Source organism: Condylura cristata, unplaced genomic scaffold (genome assembly GCF_000260355.1).
Source record: "Condylura cristata isolate star-nosed mole 26May11 unplaced genomic scaffold, ConCri1.0 scaffold00003, whole genome shotgun sequence".
Taxonomy (NCBI): Eukaryota; Metazoa; Chordata; class Mammalia; order Eulipotyphla; family Talpidae; genus Condylura; species Condylura cristata.
Window position 1 is genome coordinate 51,910,933 of NW_004567104.1, and position 21,481 is coordinate 51,932,413.

The 21,481-nt window shown below is 33.5% G+C and overlaps 1 protein-coding gene across 1 annotated transcript in view; it reads right to left on the reverse strand.

Annotated features, from left to right (window-relative positions):
* EPHA3 (EPH receptor A3) overlaps nucleotides 1–20,410 on the reverse strand; it is a 281,424-nt gene extending 261,014 nt beyond the window's left edge. The window contains exons 1-2 of the mRNA XM_004675278.2: nucleotides 20,108–20,410; nucleotides 1,140–1,204 (exon numbers count right to left, since the gene is read on the reverse strand). Coding sequence (XP_004675335.1) covers nucleotides 1,140–1,204; nucleotides 20,108–20,195 — 153 coding nt within the window. The 5' untranslated portion in view covers nucleotides 20,196–20,410. The remainder of the gene's footprint in view (nucleotides 1–1,139; nucleotides 1,205–20,107) is intronic.
* Nucleotides 20,411–21,481: the final 1,071 nt, after the last annotated feature.

Here is a 21,481-nt window from a genome sequence, read left to right on the forward strand (position 1 = left end):
TGACAAGCAGGATGTTCTCTTATCCTAATTATTTGATTCTTTTTACACCTTTGGGAAAAATGAATCCTGGCTTACTTCATACTTTCCCCTCCAAAGCAACTAACGAAGGCCTGATTATGTGATGGGTTTTGGCCTTCTGTCAATGTCAAGGTGTACCAGAAAGAGAAGCAGATGCAAAGATGACAGATAGATGAAGTATCCATGATGTAAAACATCCCCTGGCAAAGAGTAAGCTGGAAGTACCTTAAAAATTAGTATGCCTAGACACAAAAATTTGAAGATTGTACCACAAAGCTAAGTGAAAATAAGTATAACTTCTTTGAAAAGAGGACTAGCGGTAAAGGAAAAGAAATACCTAAATGTGTTCATATAACAAATATTTCAAAATACTACTTTGCATTTTCCACAAGTTGTATTTGGAAGCAAAAAAAAAGATATTCAGGCATTTATTTTACAGGATTGTAGGAACAACAAATTGCAAATGTATGACAATTTTTTCTGAAAAAAGAAAAAAAATTCATGCAAAAGGCTCATCATAAACATTTCTGTCACCAAAAAACCATATGTCTGAATGATCTGGGTCTGGCAAGATAAATTACTACAAGTACATAAAAAATTTACAGTTTAATGGCAGTCAGGTTTTGTCTAAATAAAATTCCATAGTTTTAAACTGATCTAGAGAAGCTGCAGATATTTTAAACAAAGACATTAAGGAGGAGACAGAGGCTTATACTGTTGACAAATATATACAACACTATTTGAAACAGTCGCCATGTTTTTAAAGGCTATAAATCTCCAAAACACAATTTTTACATTACTGAAGCAGTGTGGAATATCTTCTTAATTTACCTATTCTGATCACATCACAAACAAATAACTCATCTGCATAATGTCATTAATAATTAAATTAAATATTTTGTTCAAGCACTTGATAAAATCAGAAGGAAAAGTCTTCAAATTTCTCATTAGTTCCACTAGATACTAATATGTGGCTGTATTACTCCATGTACTAAATATACTAGTAAGCATAACTTGTCAGAAGACATACAATAATTTTCTTTGGGAAAACATACCAATAACTTATGCTCCCTAAAAGAAGCAATGGATAGAATCTTGATTCAACAGCTTATTGAACTCACCCCATGTGATGGGTAAGAGATCCAGCCCAGCTCCCCTTGAATTGTTTTTGAGTCCAGTAGATTGACTAAAAGAAAAAAAAAAAATACCGACAAAGTTAATGTTGACTGTTGCTCACATAATAACAATATGTTCAAAATATAGGACTGATGATTTTCACTAGTAGTGGATGATGAAGATATGAAGGATTATATAACAAAAGCAATCATAGAGAACATTAACATCAAAAGTTTCACTGACTTTTGATAAGCTGTTTGCTTACAAAGAGGTTAATATTCTAAATATATTGATAGTAATTTTGATGTAATAATTATAGATTTGAAGAGATACAATAAAATATAAAATAGGAAACAACATTATATTAACACCACATTAAATCTGATGAATATATATATATGTATATATATATATATATATATATATGGTTTCACTATGATTTCACATATATATATATATGATTTCACTATGGATTAATTTTTCAAATATACATACATACATAATGAATCAATATTCCTGTTTGGCATATTTGATATGACATCTTCATATTGTCCATGGACAAATAGCAAACATAATTACTTTCTAATACATATTTTTAAGAACTGTATAAATTGTATACTTGTGTGTAACAAAATGTCTGACTACGAATTTAAGGAGAAATCAAAGCAAGTGTGTGTTTAATGGTATTGCCTATTTTAGACTTTACATATGTAAGCAGTTTCAGTACCCAGAGCTTCCAATCTTCTACATAGTACTTTGTACTGGTTATTTTAATGTGTGATGAATAATGGAATGTATCATGGTGTTGCACTTGTAATAAAGTATTGAATGAGAAAGGCAAATAATCTGTTTTTAACAGAACATTAACTTTTATTGAATTAGAAATTAAACTATAAAATGGTTTAGTTTAATTAAAACAAAAAGATCACTTTGATTTTTGATGTCAAATAATGGAAACTGGTTTTACGATACTCTTTTCTAAAATGGAAAATACTTCTTCTGTTGACTAATGGGAAGATGTAGCTAACATTTGCATTGAATATGTGTATATATTAGCATATACTAAGCAGCTGAGTCAATAAGTACAAAAAGAGAACATTATCTTTAAGACAATGTTAATTACACATACTATTCAACATTTCCATGTGTTTTCAAAAAGGTGTTTTCTGATACAAGAAAAAATAACATTTCATCTTTTCTTTTACCATCCCAATTAGCTTCAGAACAAGGAAATATTTACCATATACACTGTTAACAAAAAGTATATAATATACATAATAAATATTTGAATTCCAAATTACCAAGCACTATATAAAAAAGATTTATTGACGTAGCATTACATTATAACATTATATAAGTTTAAAGGTATACATTTGGTTAGCTGGTTAATAATAAATTCATTAGGTGTGAAAGTTTCCAAACCATAACTTAAAAAATGATGAAATTCTCAAAGTTAGATTCTATAAGTTTATTAGTGAAAGAAAAACATATACAATTAACCTTTACACTTTAATTCCATAATGATTAAAGAGTTTATAAAAAAAAATAATACTGAGAAGTCATTATATTTGTCTAGAATTAAATAGAAATAGAGAATATCTGGCTATCCCATAACTGCTGTATGGCCTGCAAAGTGTAATCGCCACAGTGGAGTTATTTTCCAGGATATCCAGTGAGGAAATTAATAGAATGCTTTATTATATTGAAGTTTTCTTTTGAAAATGACTTTTATAAAGCTTTACCAATTACATAATGTAGCAGATAATACTTCAAATTAATCAATGCTAGAAAATTTTTGGAAATATGAGAATCCATCTTCATCTTTAAACTTTGTTATCAACGTTCATTCTGATAAAGACATACCCAGTTCTATCACTTGTTTCTATTATAGACATCAGCTGATTTTTCAGAATTAAAAAAAAAAAAAAGATTTTGCATAGAATTTACAATGCCAAAATTATAAATCATTGTATCATATTTGTAATGCCTCTAGATGTTTAAATGTATTTTTTGTGTGTAGTAATTGAATATGTACTAAATGATGAATATGTCAACCCATATGCTAAGGTTAATGGCTGATTTAAGTTCAATATAGTAATCAAAGGGAAAAAAGTGTGTGAAGCAAAGGAAAGATGAGTATTGTTTCCATTTAGTAAATTACTCACTGGATGTTGCTTGTTAACTCAAAAATTAAAAGCTTTAAGTTTTCTCAGATGATATTCATGAGAAAGAAAGCAGTGAATTAACCACATCAGCATTTGGTTTCTCCTCAAAAGAGGGCAGCTAAACTAAAAGGAACAATATGACACTGTCAATTAAAATAAGAACAACAGATAATTGAATGTATTGTATTTACTCACAAAATGAATTTTTATTGCATTCCATTTAGCGTGAATGAGGAAAACAAAATTCTCAGCACTATTCACAATTCTGATTCTGCTGTCTTTTATCTCACAATGTTGTTGTGCTGATCAAGTAATGCAAATGTATTTAAAGCCACTATGAATTTATAAAATCCTATACACATTAATTGTTCTTATAAAATTAATGTATTAATCAAAGACAGGTATATTTTGACTTTTGAAATGTATTTTGATTTCTAAATATATGTCCTAGTAGAAAAGAATAACATCAAACACTTTTAAAAGCATTTCCTTTATGTTTAAAATATGTCTTCTACAGACACTTCTCCAAAGAGGAAATTCAGACTGCCAACAAGCATATGAAAAAATGTTCAACATTTTTGTAATAAGGGAAATGCAAATTAAAACTGCAATGATACCACCTTACCCCAGTGAGAATGGCACATCTTCAAACAACTAGCAACAACAAATGTTGGTGAGGATGTGGAGAAAAAGAACTCTCCTGCATTGCTGGTGGGAATGCAAACTAGTACAACCACTATGGAAAACTGGAGGTTCCTCAAACTGCTAAACATGGAGCTTCCCTACGACCCAGCAATCCCACTCCTAGGTATCTACCCAAAAGACACAAAAACACTGTTGTAAAAAGACACCTGCACCCCCATGTTTATTGCTGCTTTAGTTACAATCATAAAGACATGGAATCAATCCAAATGCCCAAAAGTAGATGACTGGATTAAAAAGATGCAGTACATGGGATATTACTCAGCAATCAAAATAAATAAATAAATAAATAAACTCAACATGGATGAAGCTGGAAGGGATCATTCTTAGTGAAATAAGTCAGAAAGAAAAAGAAAAATACCAGATGGTTTCACTCTTAGCAGGGGTATAAATGACCAGGGGAGAAAATAATAACAATAATGAACAACTATATACTAGAGACATTTTATGGGGGTGGAGTGGGAATGGGATAAAAAATGGGGTTGAGGGGGGGAGAGCACTGGACTATGGTGATGGCACATGGGTGATTTGGTGATGGGAAGCCCATGAGGATTACAACTAAGATGGAAAAAGGCACCAAATGATATAAAAATAAACTATTGTATTAAATAAATTTTAAAAAGATATGTCTTTTGTTTGTAGCCATATAACACATTTTAAGAAATCTGAGCACTAAAGAGGTTGAAATTTATATCCCAGTGTTCAGTAATCTGTTGTATAGCAATCTGAGTGTAGCATAATTGAGATAAGAAGAAGAAAAAGTATTCCGCTGGATATATTGGTTAAATCTTGCCTTGTTATTCAGTATCTTAGACCTACAAGCAAGGTCCTTGGTTACCAGTGTTTTTGTCAACCCCCACTAAAATTAGATAGGTAGGTAGGTAGGTAGGTAGGTACTAATTAGATCAGCCAGTTGGCCAGTCAGTCGATAGACATTTAGATATAGATACTGTATACCAATGTCACCTCAGTAAAATTAATACAGTTAAAAAAAAAAGTGGAATCCTATAATTCCTTTTTAAGTGGTGCCATTATCCAAATACTAGAGCAGAGCAAATAGGCAGATAGGATTATAATACACAAATATTGTAATATTGTAGTTTGAGTTTTTGCAGCAATTTGTAACGTGGATTATTTATTTCAAATATTGAAAAACTGAGTTCAGAATTGTGAATTTTAATAATAAAGATTCAGGACACCATTTTTAAAGTTAAGTGAGAATATATGGGTAGCTTAGTTTTTTAATGACTGCCTCTTGCCAAGTAATTTATCAAAGTATAAATTACCCCTTACAGATTTTTTATTCTAGTGGTGGGATAGCCAAGCATTTTCTATTTGCAGGAGGCAACATCCTATTTCATTCATTTCAGGGTATTTCTTCCTCAGAGAAAGGTTGCCTAAATTAACTTTTCTTAAAAGGTTTATTTATTTATGTGTAGTAGAACTGGGATATAGGCCAGAAGTGCATGAAGTGAGAAGATTCACCAGAGACAGACCGGGGAGCAGAACAGACAGACTGACTGAAGTACACTGCTGAGGGGAGCAGCAGGCAGGTCAGGAGAGGTCTGCCGCGCCATGTGGGTCACCTATCTGGCAGGGGATTCAACTTTTGTTGCAGTGGCTGTGAATAGTTTCACAGTGGTGCACTTTAACCTGTTGTGCCAGTAGGGAGAACACTAAATTAACTTTTTTTAAATAAAAGTTACTTAAATAGACACTTTTAAGTGTTATGACTACTGGAAATGAGATATAAATAAGAATTTCTTGGTAAAACTGGAGGTCACAGGAATCTGAGTGGACAAGGTTATGAATATTTCTTTTATATTCTCTATTCTGTATTGTCTTGTTGCCTTAAAAAATGAATAGATGATGGGGTTTATTTTCAAAAACAGTGAGTTGGCATTGAGATAGGCACTAAAATGAGGTTTTTTTTTGATTAAGAGAAAGTGTAGTGCCTGATGGGAATTAGAACGTGCAGACTGGAATAAAGGGGTAAGAAAGAGGTCAAGAGTAAATTGACTCCAATATTTTATAAGTACTTCTGACAAGTAGGAAAGATTGGTGTCATTCCTGCCCCTGATATATCCTAACTTTTTTTTCTCACAGAGCTGGGCTGTGGCTTTTTGATGCCCAAGAATCTTATTCTGTCTTCCTTCTTATCTTCCATCATAATGGAGTAAGACAACCAAATGTGTTTCTGTGCACATTTGCATTGACAACATCATGAAGAATCATTTGTACCAAGATTGTACACCACATTCCTTTCTTGCCATTAAGAATGCTTTAAGCTTTTGAAAACACTCAGTCATTAAATTAAGATTTTCAGTGATGACCAAAACTTGGTCATAGCCACCTAAGAATTTTCCTGACCAATTTAAAATAGTAAAAATATTTTCAGGATGAAAGAAACATGTTCCCAGTTAGTAAGGATATATTTAAAACTTTATATATAAACTTCTGGAGTTTTACATATTATTAAAATGACAAGATTCTTTCAAGTGTATTTCAAAGTTCTAGTTCATTTTAAAATGACTAACTGATTTAGAATGACTGGGTTATTTAGAATGACTAACACTTAAACTAATATTCGATCTTGTATGTTAAATTCTACAAATGTACAGACAGTACCAAAATAATTTTTAAACTTGTATGTCACAACTATTTACTGAAGTGGGATCTTTTTGATTATATAATAACACAATATATTCTGTGGTAACTCTATAGATGTATTTTATGAAAGCACCAACTTATAAAAAGTATCAGATAATCATTTCAAGGTGAACTGTAGTGATTAATGACTACAGCATGTCAGACCCCTACAAAAATAGATGTTTGCAAAACCTCCAGTTTTAAGGTGACTTTATAGCCAATTGCAAATAGCTCTGAAATCATACAGTGAAAGCAAAACCATCCTCGATGAGACCTTGCTTTGTTCCCACCATCACTGTATATTTTCCCAAATTTCTTGCCTACTGCTTATACTCCTTTTTTTTTTCAACACTATTTGTTATGATTAGAAAGCTAACTTTGCTCTAGGTTACAGATAGAGCAGGGCCCTTTATTTAACTTCTAGATTATATGGAAACATTACAAATACAAGAAAATGATAAGAGTAACACATTTTTTCTCATGCTGTAATTCTCTGTGTTGTACTCAGGTTAACCATAATAAGGGATCAAACAATGGGGAAATGTTTTCTCACAGAAGTCCACCAAGGCCCAACAATTCAGTTATGCTATATAGATCAAAGTATGCCATTAAGAAGAAATTTAGAGAAGTTAAAGATTGACTGACACATTTCCATACATCTTTTATTTACTGTGGTTAACATATTCTTAGTTGAAGACTTCCTAGTCATATATACTCCAACCTCGAAATAATTAAAATAGTTTTCAGTAGATTTAGTTAAATTTGTATTTCACAGACTGAAAATTATAAAAACTCCTTTAAATGAAAGTCTATTATTTCTTTGCATATAAACCTTGTGTAGACTATGGAAAATATTATACTCATTTTGTGCATAGAAATATTAACTTAAGAGTATCACTTGGCCAGTTAAAATCAATATGCAAAAATTAAAAAGAAAATTCTGCTAGACATTTTTGTGAAAAACTGCTTTTGTCACATGGTGTCTCAATGTCTAATATATATGCTATAAGAGCAGATAGCTGAACAAGGTGATATACTACCAACTCATTCTTCCTTATGAACTTTTCCTCCTGGCAATAGCTGTGGATTGACTTCTGTCTAGGTTTTAACTATAGAATAAATCTAGGTAACTGTCTTATCTCCACCTTCGCCAACAATAGGGAAAATTTCTTGGAATCAAATGAGTAGTCTCATGGTGTCTGTGTTTTTTTTTTTTTTTTTTTTTTTTTTTTTTTTTTTTATGACCTGAATGGTCAAAACATAGGCATTTCAGTGAACGTAAACTCAAGCTGCTTCCAAAATGTAAAATTTTTTTTTATTTTATTCAGAGAAATCATACTGACACCAGCACCAGTGAACATGCTCTTGCAAGAAAATCATCTTCTCACATAACCAAGGGGGAATGTACTGTTGTCAGTGAAGTTTTACTGCACTTAACCACCTCAGCTTTAGCCACAGTCCCTAGAATAGCAGGTCTCTTTATTTCTGTGCATTGCTAACCAAGATTATGAATCACTCAGACAAGGGAAATGTGTTTCTCAAAATATAAAAGCTACCAAATGCAGAACATTTATAATGATGTAGACAGTATCCTTTTCTGGCACATCTTTAGGATTTTTGAAGTCTTCTAGAAATAACAGAACAACTTTTTATTACCAATTTCAAAGTTTTTTTTTTTGACAGATTAAAAGGTGAAAATTGCAAGTATATTATTCAATCGTGAAATTATATACTAAGGCAAATAGATCCTCAAAGGTTAGCATTGTTCATTTTGTGTTCACACCATAAATTCAGACTGTCTTGGTGTATTTTTTTATATCATATCATATCATAAAATGCTTTAGTACTTGCTTATTAATGTACAAGTACTAAACCAAAGCTACCTGATGACTTTTGTCACAGAGTTTGCTGACTGTCAACAGGGAAGAGAATAAGCAGATTGTCCCCCCAAACAACTCTAATATAATTTTTTTTACAATAAAAGTATTCCTTGATATAAATATAAGGATACAAAATTTTAGTACAGAGCATTATAAACACATAGTAATGAAATGAAACTTGATTTAAAAATCATAAAATTTATTTAATGTACTTTTATGTCATAAAATATGACTTTATTTCAAAAGAAGCTCCTTGCAAAATAACTGCATTTGGCTTAATTTTCTGAAAAGTTAAAATAGAGACATAGCTTTCATTTCATTATATTCTGGAAAAAAAAAACATGTTTAGTCTTTCTCATATATAAGGACTGATGCCTAGACACACGCACATATATACAAATACTCCTCAAAGTATAATCTGTGTCTTTATGTGTCCACAAAGGGTCAAATGATGTGCTACACATTTATCAGATAGTCAAATCTCTTCAGCCTTAGCAGTGTATGGCAAAGGAAAGTATCAAACCATTAATATTGGTGATAGAAAATATTTTACTAATCACTGGAAGAGAAGGTAGAAATAAAAAATTTTCATTGTGGGTTTTCTTTCTAATGGAGACAGACCTACAAAAAAAGTTCTGTATATATTTATTTTGTATAACATTGCATATAATAATGTAACATATTAATATAATAATGTGTAATAATTTAAGTGTATACATCCATTTTGTGGTTCTTTTTGCTATTCAGTCACATGTGTTTCCATTACATGCACAAATACACATGTGTATGCATGTACTCACACAGATGTTAGATAAATGCTTATTGAAATAGCTATTACTGATATACAGTTCTTTCAAAAGTGCTTTATAATTATATATACATATATAGTTATGCATTCATACAAAATATTTTTAAATTTTTCTAGATATAAGCAGTGAAAAAATATCTGGGTTATATATATCCTAACCATTTGAAATTAGGAAAGTCATATAATTTCCTTCCCTTTGTTTTTACTAACTCATTATTATGATTGTTTACATTTATTTTTAAAAACTCCTTTCTGCACCCAAAGGGGCTCTGTTTTGGGTTGCTAACTGCACATTTCTCTGAATACCCATTTCATGCTTTTTTTTGTAATTTATATACCTATATTAAGGTGTTTTTCTGATGAAAGTAGACATCTGTGTCCCTCTGCCCCACTTGAGTTACTAACTTCAGTGGCACAGAGCACACCCTTGACAATAACACTAATTTCCAAAATCTAGTAAGCAGCTACTCTGCAGGTATGCACTGTTTGGTAAGTATAAACTACAAGTGATTTTCAGATTCATTTTAATGGTTTAAGTACTTAAACTTAGGGTTCTAAAATTTTAACTACTGGGTTAGGGAAGTGAACCTCTTACAAACCTGGACAAACACAGATTAGGCATCATTTCCAAAGGAAATATAAAGAAATGACACTAATGTTACACATTTTTTTTTTATTTTCTACTCTAATTCTATGTAAGTTTTTTAAAAAGACATTCCAACTTCAGGGAAGATGATGGACCACATGTAAAAACAAATGTAAGAGAAAATTTCCTTATTTAATGACAAATATTTAAGGAAGGAGTTGTACCTCAAAATCTAGAGAAACTATCATTGTAAGCACAGACTAACTTATTCAGTTAGATGACCACAAATCTTTCTTCAAAATTAAGGACTATCAAAACATTATAATCTCATATCTGAAATGTCAAAAACACTATAAAAGGTCTGAGTTTATCTTTTCTGAGTTATGTAATGTAAATGAGTATTAGCTTATCTCTGAGAAACCAGATTGCTAAAATAAACCAAGAGAAAAATACAGTTCCCCCTTTTCACCTCTTTAATGACACTTTCAATATTTTGCAATAGTTAACTTCAATCAACTTGAAGGTGTTTACATATTTAATTTAATGTCTCATTCTAGTTTCTGTAATGATGCCAATTTTGCACATTCTGTTAAAATTTTCCATAAGTAACTTTGGTATTTGAAAGGAAAAAGCATAATTTGGACTTTATTCTAGCGTGTACTTCCTTTGAACACTGTGTTTTACCAGGAGTTCACCTGGGGAGAATTAAGTACTCTTTTATTTTTTATCACTGATCTTTAATTCAGAAAAGCAGAATGTGTACCACCTCGATTGCAAATGGTATAAATTCATCCATACAATTGTACCTGCAGAGTGACAATAGCTCTATTTTGTAAGGGGACACAGTCAGTGCCACAGGCTGACACAGCGACACCCAGTCACATGTGCACATACAATAGTGTTCCACTTCCCAGAGGATTATTAAAATAAGCCACGTGGAAGCCATTGCAAATCAGCTTCCCAGGCTAACTTCTCCCCAGTGTGAAAATTGTTATTATATACAATAAAAACTTCTGAAAGTCTATAGATTTTATTAACTGCTCAATTAGTTTTGGAAATTGGGGGGGGGAGAATGTTATCTATCAACAAGTTGTTCTATTTCCCGTATTTACCCTAAAGTGGCAACAGGATGTTGGAATTTCATCTTGATGGGAAATCAATTACCTTTATCACTGGCAAAATTAAAATTTGGTTCTTTTATTTTTATCAAGGGAATTGGGGAGTGGAGTGAGGGAGTGCTGCCCTTTATTGGACATATTGAGTTCATTCATCTATCTTTCTTAAGAATTATTTAGAAGATAATAAATGAACCTCTTCTTAATGAATATGTAGAAATTTCAGATGACAACATGTTTATGTTAAGTATATTTTGTCAACAATAAAGTTAAACCAGTTTTCTCCTTTTGTTTCATTCCTTCTTGAGAACTTGTGAAATAAGCCAAGGTTTTAATTAAGCTTGTCTATTTTAAAACAAGAAGCAATTCAGTTTGGAGACTTTCTCATATCTTTCTGATATGAGAAATTTATACAAACTCAGATATTAATTTTAAAGATTAAGTAATGCAAAAGTAGTTACTGATTCCGGAAGTTAGACAATAAAAGTTTGTTGCTAAGCCTTTACTTTTTACTCATGGAAAGTGTTCCAACAGCCAGAGTGGTAGGATCATTAATTGGAAACATAAAAGATAACACATTAGAAAACTTTTCTTTTTTGCATATTACAGTGAAGAAAGCAAGATCCTAAAAGCAGCTTTTTGATTTGGAAGCCTGATGTCATCAATATGCTATTTTTGTTCTTTGCCAGGTTAACAGAATTTATTGCAGCAATTAATGCAAAACATATGTGCTGAAATACCCACATGAAAAATATAATTGCCCCCAATTTAATTTGCTACCTTTCAAAACCTTAGGTTAGCTACCTTCTCTCAATACCTGCACTTAAATAAAGTACAGTGTTTTCTGTGAAAAGGAGATAATTCATGTAATTTTTCTCATCTTAAATTATTTACAAATTATCTTTTAAATGGAAAAAAAGATTCCACAAAGACCAAAATCTCTTTTAGACCATTTTTTGGTTTTCCCTCACTACTGATCTCTATGACTAGTACAGTAGTTAATTCACTTCATTTTTTATGATATAAAACACTAAATAATCATTTTCAGATTATATTGACAATTGCTTCACAATTTCTCTGAAGTAGTCTTCGAAATACTTTTTGGAAAGTACTTTGAATTAAAATTTAACATTCCAAATACTCTTAAAATACCTCCCTCCCAAAAAAGAATTCTTGCATAATCGAAAGATATACATTTTCCTGAACAGCTTCACAGGCATCTTAGTGCCAGAAAAGCATAACAGAAGAGGTTAAAATTAAAGACAAAGACTAAAGCAGTCACTGCTTTGTTACAATTACTTTTCTCAGTTTCCTTGCTTTGTAACAATGTCATCATATCTGTTTTGGGATTAGTTTAATGATAACTGAAGTCCAGTGAGTGAGTGATACATTGTTAGAAATATTCCCAGTCAGCAGGACTATGTGCAATTAGCTCAAAGGTGGTCATGAGGCTATATTTAGTTTCGGAAGCGCTGAATTTAAAGTTCTCTCTTTTGTGAATAAGACACTGAAGTTAGGACACAACCACAGAAACGTATGAAACCACTATATATTAACCTGTGCTGGTAACATCGCTGCAAGAAACAACTCTGACCCTTCTCATGTTTATTCCCAAAATCTCATATGGGACTGTTGACAAGTAATGTTCAACTTGCACAGAGGAGACGATGATGGAACATTCCCCTTACCTTTCAAAACAGGTTCAATAGGAGAGGTTTAAGAGGTAGGATTAACAGGTGACTTAAAAAAAAAAAAATGAAAGCACACAAGATTTAGCTTTAGTGCAGTGATCAAGACTGTGGAGAGGAGACAATCTGAAAAATCAAGCTGTAGCAAAGAGGTGGAATCAGACAGCAGCCCGAGGCAACTGGACTTCTGAGTTCTCTAGTTTTTCGCAGCCCAGCTGGCCGAGAGTACCCAACGCCGCAGGGAGTTTTGAGAACCCTGCAGAACTCAATCCCCTTCTCCATCAGTCACCTGAGTAGTCGGAGAAGTTGGTGGAAAGGGACCCCGCCACCGTCTCACACCACGCTGGACAGGCTGGCTAATGGTGACTAGGGAAAGGGGGTGCCACGTCCACCTCGGGTCAAAATCTGCGGAAGCCGGATTGCGCCAGGCCGGCGGAGCCGCACACACGCTCAGGGCGGGACCTCCACCCAGATTTGCGGAGTCCAGGTGGCGGGCGGGACGCGCGACTCCCGCGCCAGCAGCTCAGCGGCAGCAGGCAGAGGGCGCACGTTTGCCTCTGGGCCGCCCGCGTCTCCTCCCAACGCCGCTTTCCGCCGAACTTGGCACTCTCGCGATCAGGCTCGCTCCAGCCTCCGCCCGGCTGAGCGCCCGGACCCGCCGCCAGGTCGTAGCCTCAGCTAGTAGTCCGGGCTGGGAGTTCGCCCACCGCCCGCCTGGTCCCCACCTGGGTGGCCAGGGCCAGCTCGCCACCAATGATCAACACATTTTGGCCGCTACACTGAACCCGTCGGCCCCCGGAGCGCTTGGACTGGGGTTCGCGCACCCAGAGTTGGGTTGTTCTGAATTTTAACCCGAAGCGGAGTGAAGAGTACTGAATTGTTGAGAGATCCCGTTTTCCCACAGCCCCAGAGGCTGGCACTAGTGGCGAAGAAGAATTTGCGGTCAGACGCCCTAGTGGTGGGTGTGGTGGCAGCCGGCGCGCCTGCTCATTTCTCCTGCCTCATTACCTCCCTTACCCTGAAGTCCTACTTCTTGCTCAGATGTCTCCTGGCCTGTTCTTCACATTTAATCGATAACGCGTTTGTTTGAATGTGGGAGGTGTGACTGGAAGGCAAAGAAGCGAGACAGCCCCTCCTGCGGCCACCCTAGTCCATGTCTGAGGTTCCCAGCAGTTTGTCCAGGGCTGCCACTTGTCCCCCTCACCCCCCTCTCGCCTTCCTGGCTTATTATTCTGGCTTCACCATGTTGGTTTAGATTATGTGGATTTTCACCCTTTGCTTTGACTGGAACAGCAGGACATGGTTTAGAGAATGAAGGGAGGAGGGGGGTTCCACTCTCAGGGTCCCCAGTTTAATAATGTAACTCCTAGTTGGAGGCTTTATTAGCTGAACTGGTTTTGATTCTATCCAACGTCCACATGCATTCGCCCAAGTATCTAAGAGGGTGTGCATGGGGGGCAAGGGCGATGGAGGTAAGGGGGTGGGAGTTACATTCTTAAAAAAAAAAAAAAAAAAACCTAGGTAAAATATTTTCTTCTGGGGAAAAAATTAGAAGTGTGTAAATCTGAGAAAGTTGTACACCGCCCCCCCATTTTCAAATATGCAGGGCTTTAATTTAAAAAACGTTAAGTAATAAATATTTTTAAGCAAAGGATTATATGCGAATATTAATTTTAGAATCTTTGCACTTCTCTACCTCTCCATCTTTCTAATCAACTTTAAAAATCACTTTAAAGAGTTTTTTGTTGTTGCTGCTATCAACTAGCCTTTTTAATTTCAAAGCTGATAGGAGCAAACTAAAGCTTGCTTACTTGACTATTCCTGGGAAAAGCCTTCCACCAGATTCCAAGAACTACCTGATACTAGGCAGCTGATAATAGACCCAAAAAGTGAAATTAAGGGGTGCACACATACCCACACTCTAAATCCCCTGAGTGTCTTCCTAAATCAATTGTGGTTTGGAATTCTTTACAGATTGTAAATGTCACAACATTACTTTTATTTCTAAAGTTGTTGAAGAATTAGTCAAGGTTTTCAATTTTTGGAGAATTATATTTCTAACCATGGTTTTCAGTACACCTGGATGAAGAATACCAAGTACATTTCACACCACCAGTCAACCCTTTATTTAAAAAATCTGTGGAAAGCTACTTGCACACTTGGTAAAAGTCCTGCTTTGACCCTTCTGGGTGATAAAATCCAGATCTCTGAAAACAGAACCAGAATGGGAACACCTGCATCTGTTTTTCTCAATCTTTTATCAGACAAGAATTAAAAGAACACATTTTATTAAATGTTTTAAAGGGAAAAAAATGTGTATATTAAAAATAAACAAAATAGAAGATCTTGACAGAATGATTTGTAAAACTTAGTGTTCTTCCAAGAAATACATATTTCCCCTTCTAGTCAGTATTTATGCCAGACAAAATCATTGGAAAATGACTAAAATCAAAGGTAACCCACATCACAGATTTCTTAGTAAGTAAATGTCTGTAAGAACTTATCGAGTTTTGATGATTTGTGGAAAGTTTTATTAATATTTTCTTGAAGATTTTATGACTTGGAAAATGTAACTTTCTAGAACAGTTCTTGCCGTTTCCATTTGCATTGAAGTTAGTAAATCAAATATACTGTGGAAATATGTTTTGCCTTTAAAAATCCTTTGCATATGTAACTGATTATTTGATATTTAAAAATTGCATATATTTGTTTCAGAAAAATTCCAAGTTTCCAAAATCAATTTTATCATTAAAGAAGATTTATATAGTAAGTACTGTGAGAAGCTACTAAAAGTGAGGGACCCCTAAAAAACACACCAAAATTTGAATATTAAATTGAAGACGACATATATGTAAAGATAAATAATGCTACTAAATCCATTCTTTAAAAATAAATTTCTTAGGAGTCAAGGTGAAATTATAAACTTGTTTATACAAGTAAACCATAATAATATTCAAATAATAAAAACTCCACATGAAATTTCATAAACTCACTACACAATGTTAAAAAAAATCCTTTAAATCCTCATTGTGTATAACATTTTGCTAAAATTTTTATATTAATTATATATTAAGTGGCTTTTATTATGACTCCAAGTTTCTAGTAGTTCATGGCAAGGATGACTTTATATATATATATATAACACAACCAGGATCTAACACGTGGTGTGGTGTTTTATTATATGTAGTTTCCCTTTTATAGTTCCAGTTGCTTCTGAGTTATAAATATATCCAATAGTCTTTGTCTTAAAATAGACCCAAAAAAATGAATCAACTACAGAACCAATATTTAAAAAGTATAAAATTCAAAATGTTGATAGTGAAAGGAGGCTGGTTGTGTTTATAAATCTATTATTAATGCCAGAATATTTGCTATTCAAAAGTTTGTAATTGCTCATATATGATAGGGACTAGAACAGTGTGGTGCATGAGATGTAATAGTGAGGGATAGGGGCTCTCAAAGAGGACATTTTCTTAACTTGAATTATAATTATCAATATTAGTTTATAGGAAGATAGAGATTGGGAATAAATGAATTTCATGATAGATTTTGAGAGGTCACAAAAGTTTCTTTCCGGCACAATCAAAATATTATCCTAGCAATTCAGGTTGTCAGTAAAAGCTTAAACAAATTTGCTGATAATCCTGTTAATGACCTAGGTCAAGTGTTAACTGTTGTGGGTTATAAAATAGTGAAATTAAGGTTTCTCCTACCTCCAGGCAAATAACACAGTTATAAGGGAGGGAGAGGAGGAGGGTATATAGGGGTAAGCTATTAGAAGAGCTATTAAGTTACAAAAATGTATAATGCATTCAATTATTTAGTCTACCATGATAAGATGCTATTAAAAGGAAATGCTAAAGAAAAGCCTATAAAGAGGACAAGATAGTTCTCTAATAATGTTTAAATCTCAGTGTATTTGATTTGAGGCTAAGAGTTTATATATAAAAAGTGATGCAATTAATAGCAGTATTTAAAATGGAACAATCCATTATTTAAACATTTATTGTCCCCAGCATTCACTTAATATTCAATGGATGTATATTGTTCATCTGCAAGTTTAACTTTTAAGCTTTAAACAACCACATAATATACTCTAGGACTTAGGAGATTTATGTTTAGTGAAATACATTTCAAAGAATTGGTGTCCTACCCATGCCAATAAAAGTCTTCCAAAATAAGTAGTATATAAATATGTAGATCTAAAACTGCTCACTTTTACTTTGGAAACTGATTTCTAAAGTGAAGAACTCTGTGGATAAATGTTAATCTATTCATGAACATGTTTTAGATAGACATAATGATTTAATATACTAAGAACTGATGAATAAGCAGTGCATTCTGCCTCAGAGTTCTTCAAATGTAGAAAAGTATTTAAAGAGGGTATCTTACCCAATGTTAAAATAGATTGAATAAATAAAAGTTGACACACCCCTTTTATCAAGTGTTTAATGTCTTTCCACAATTATTTCTATTTCCCATGATCATCAAGCAGCTGGGATGGAAACAGGATAAATGCATGAGCTTTCCTAATAATACACAGTGTAGCAATCCTATTTTATCATGCATGAAGGAGGTATTTCTTGGAGTGTCACATAAACAGAGATTGCTGATAAATCTTAAAAAATTCTATTGAGTTTTTATAGAGTTCCTGCTTGAGCATATAGGCCAATCCTTCATTTAAGTGATCATTGAAATTACAAATAATCTATCATCATTGAGGAGGCCCCAGTGAAAGAAAGTATCATTTGGAAGAATTTTCTTGAAAGAACATTATAAAGTTATTTGTAACTGGATTTATAAAAGGAAGTTAAGATTAAACTTTTCCTAAATTTTTGTTCTCTTTAATCAGCCCATGGCATTTCAATATTGCTATTTCATGATCAAATTATAAAATACATACGGACAAGTTTCTAGCAATTAACTCAATGGCTTAATTTTGTTCTCTTTTAATTCTATTGTCCCTAACTTCATAATAGATTATTGAATCAATTCTAATAAATTTTACTAGTAAATTTCTTAGGTATTAAAAAATGTTCTTTTGACCATAGTATTTTTAATGTAACCAGCTATTTCATATTCATTTTCAAAATGTCAGAAAGCTTTGTTTATGAGGTTAATTTTACTATTTTTCCTTCTATAATATACATGGATTTTCAGAAGCATTGCTTTCTATTCAATTGACGTTATTAGAAGAATTTCATGGAAATCACAACATTTATTTGGATTTTACACTTTTTATGTTACACATCTCAACTACTAAAATCCAAGCTATTGGGTCAATATTTAAAACCTCATTCAAATATCACTATAGTTAAATCAGTTATTTAAAATTTCAACCTCAGAAGGGGAAGGAGACACTACCCATAAGATAGGATCTAGAAAGAATAACTCCATGAATAATAAACTTCTATAAAACAAATTAAATGGAATTGTAAGTTTTCTAAGTATATTTACATTTCTACATACATATTGTTAATGTGTACCTGAGTGTATACACTAAATACCCAAACACAGGTGTGATTTAAAAGCAATTTCATTTGATTTTATTTGTTATATTAAATTAGCAATTACAAATCTTATTTAGGTGTGAATGTGCTTAAATGATATTTTTTGATTTTGCAGTTTAGTGAAAAGTTATGTTTTCTATGTATAAAAAACATCCTCAGTTATACGCCTCTGTTATTAATTTAATAAAACCATTATCTACATATTTTACCCAGAAAAATTCAACTTTTCATACAATGTAGGGATAATATTACAATTTTTCTAGTTATTGTCAATACTTTAATTTCGCTAATGAAATAGATTTAAAAAACACTAATTTTAACTCATTAATATTTTATTCATACAAATTTTTTTTTTCCTTCTCTACACTCATGAGGAATGATTGGCCACTAATTTCAAATAAACATTTTAATTTGTTCTGTAAAAATAAAATGTCACCTGCAGGTAAGATGATCTTGATCTTTTTATTTTAGAATTTTCAATTTCTCAATTAAAAGAAAACAGACAACTTAATGAAAATCAGATAAACTGATAAGAGGCAGTCACTAAGGAAAGAATGAAATTAAACTGCTCTATTAGCAGTGAAAGTAGGTCACCAAATACAAGAAACAGCTTTTATATTTAATTACAAAGTTCTAAACCATTTGAGATTCTGCTTGTGTTTCTGAAATGGCATATGTCAAATATATGGTTTGCCAATATATATTTCTAGTAAGTGACATAATATGGAATGTATTATTTACCTATCATTCAGTTTGGTAAATTGCTTAGTTTCCCTGTTGTAATTACAAATGATTAGAAGAAATTCAAATGTGTGTTGCTTAAAACAATCAATTTTTTGGAGAAGTTTGTCTTAAGAGTTAGTGATTGTATTCACAGAGCATTAGGAATACACTACAAAAGGCATACAGGAAAAAGGAATGAAATCTATTAAGTAGACAATTTTATAGAAAACATTGGTGTCCTCAGTATTAGGTTTGCACTTTAATCCATTGAAAAAGAGATGAATGCCCATTCCAACGAAAATAAATAACCCAACCTCAAGGAAATGCCATTTGCTGCATATGAACATTCTTTCTTAATTTGCTATTCAGTTATTTACTATAACTACCCAGGAGCTTTTCCCATTCATTAAAATCATTCTCCTATTTGTAAATAAGTCCTTAAACAAAGAGAATCCAACCTAAGCTTATTGTAATTCCTGCAAATATTACTTATGTTAATGTGGCATATGCTGCTCATTAGAACCTGTACCATAAAGCATACTCGCCTGATGGGATACATATCACTTCCACATAGCAGTTTTCTCTCTCTCTCTCTCTTTCTTTCTTTCTTTCTCTCTCTCTCTCTCTCTCTCTCTCACACACACACACACACACATCTCTGCTTCCACAAACATTGATTTCCCTTTAGTTCATTCATAAATGCCATGCTCCAAGCAGGAACAACCTGTCATTACCTTTAATCATACTAAAGAATGTAGAAAGGAGGGTTAGACATTTTCTTTTAAACTTCTAGACTACTATATGGTCATAATTAGAAAATGAAATGTTGCCACGGCTATTTGGGAATTAACATCCCGGTTGTAAAAGTGAAGAATATTTCTTTCTTTCTATCTGCTTAAAATTAGCGAAACAAGTTAAATGCTTGAATTGGCAGAGATTAAAAACAGTTGCGGGTTAAACAATAAATGCCTCTTATTGAAGTATTTGAAAGGACAACTAAAAAATAAAAGCACATCTTAGTTTACTCTCAGAGCAAGCCGCTTTATTCTGAAACACCTTAAGGACCTGAAAAGATTTCGTGAGAACGAGCTCTGAGAAGGTTTAGTCCTGTGGGGCTGGGCTGTGCGCGCCGCTGTACCTGGCTTACCTTCATTGGAAGGTTGGAGAATCAGTTCCCCGAAGCAGCTGAGAACAGAGCAGCTGAGAAGGAGAAGGATGGAGAGGTGACAATCCATGTTGTTGGTGCAGAGGGCAGTGAGAGGAGCATATCTCCATGAAGCATGCCACTGATGTGAGGGGGAGCGCTCTGATTGCTGGAGAAGTTACCATGCTCCGCTTGCAGGCTGATGTCAAGTTTGACACTGGAGATAAGGAGGAGTCTGGCTGCCTTTCCGCGAACCTCGCTCAGGGACTTCCCTGGGTCCTAGTGCCGTCGTAAGCGACCTCTGAAGATGAACAGCACAGCAGGAGCCAGTTTGCAGACAGCTCTGAAACTGAGTTGGGGAGGAAGTGGGAGGGGATGTAGGGGTGTCGCCACTGGGGCAGGAAGTCCAGGAGTTGGGGAGGAGGGGGTAGTGGTGGGGTGAGAAAAACACCCCCCTTTTTTTTTTTTTTTTTTCAATGAAAAGCAGCTATTTTATTGTTTGCTTTAAGGCTAATTCGCTGAAGAAATGAGAAACCCTAACAGTGTCACAGAGCAGTGTGGGTGGAAAAGAAGCCAAAATGCAAGAAACGTTGTTTTTTGTTGTTGTTTTAGTAAAGAACAAAAAGCCTTTCCTTAAAAAAAAGAAAAGAAAAAGAAAAAAAATCACTGATGATTGTATAATCAAAGGGAAATTAGGATGATTCTTTACTGTGTTCCATTTGACCAGGACTGTTCACAGGTTCTTTGTCAATGCTGAGGAACTCTACTACTGAAGGTAGAGTCCTTAGGGCTACACCAAATGGCTTTGGGTCTTTAAACAGATTTGGCACAGGGATTTCAGTGCAAGTGGTTTTCCACTTTTGGTTTGGTTTTCCAAACTGGGAATTAACCTTCAGAATCTTAAGGAAATGAATCAGCCATTCCAAGCAATAGCTACTGGTCAGCATTCATCCATCTTCTCTGTGGGTATAAATGAGAGCATACAAATCAAATCTAACATTCTTATTACACTTCACTAACCTCTTCCCTTACCACTGAGCTGCATTAGCATGCTGGGTTCTGTGACATAAATAATGCATAATTCACAGCTCCCCATCAGTTTTCAAGCACCTTCAATCTGGTAATAGTTGAATACTGTTCTTTAACTTTCCAAATCCAATGACTAAATAAGAGTAACCATGCAATTTCACACTTTACACCCCATGATGATAAATGGTTGTCTTATTTCCTGTTCCCTTGTTGGACAGTGTAATTGTAATCACTCCAGCCAAATAATATTGTAATTTATAACTTAAGAACTAGTCTTACTTCTCTTTAAATTTATTCCCCAGAAAATGATTGCTCAACTATCCTCCCAAGCACCTGTCTTTTCCATTC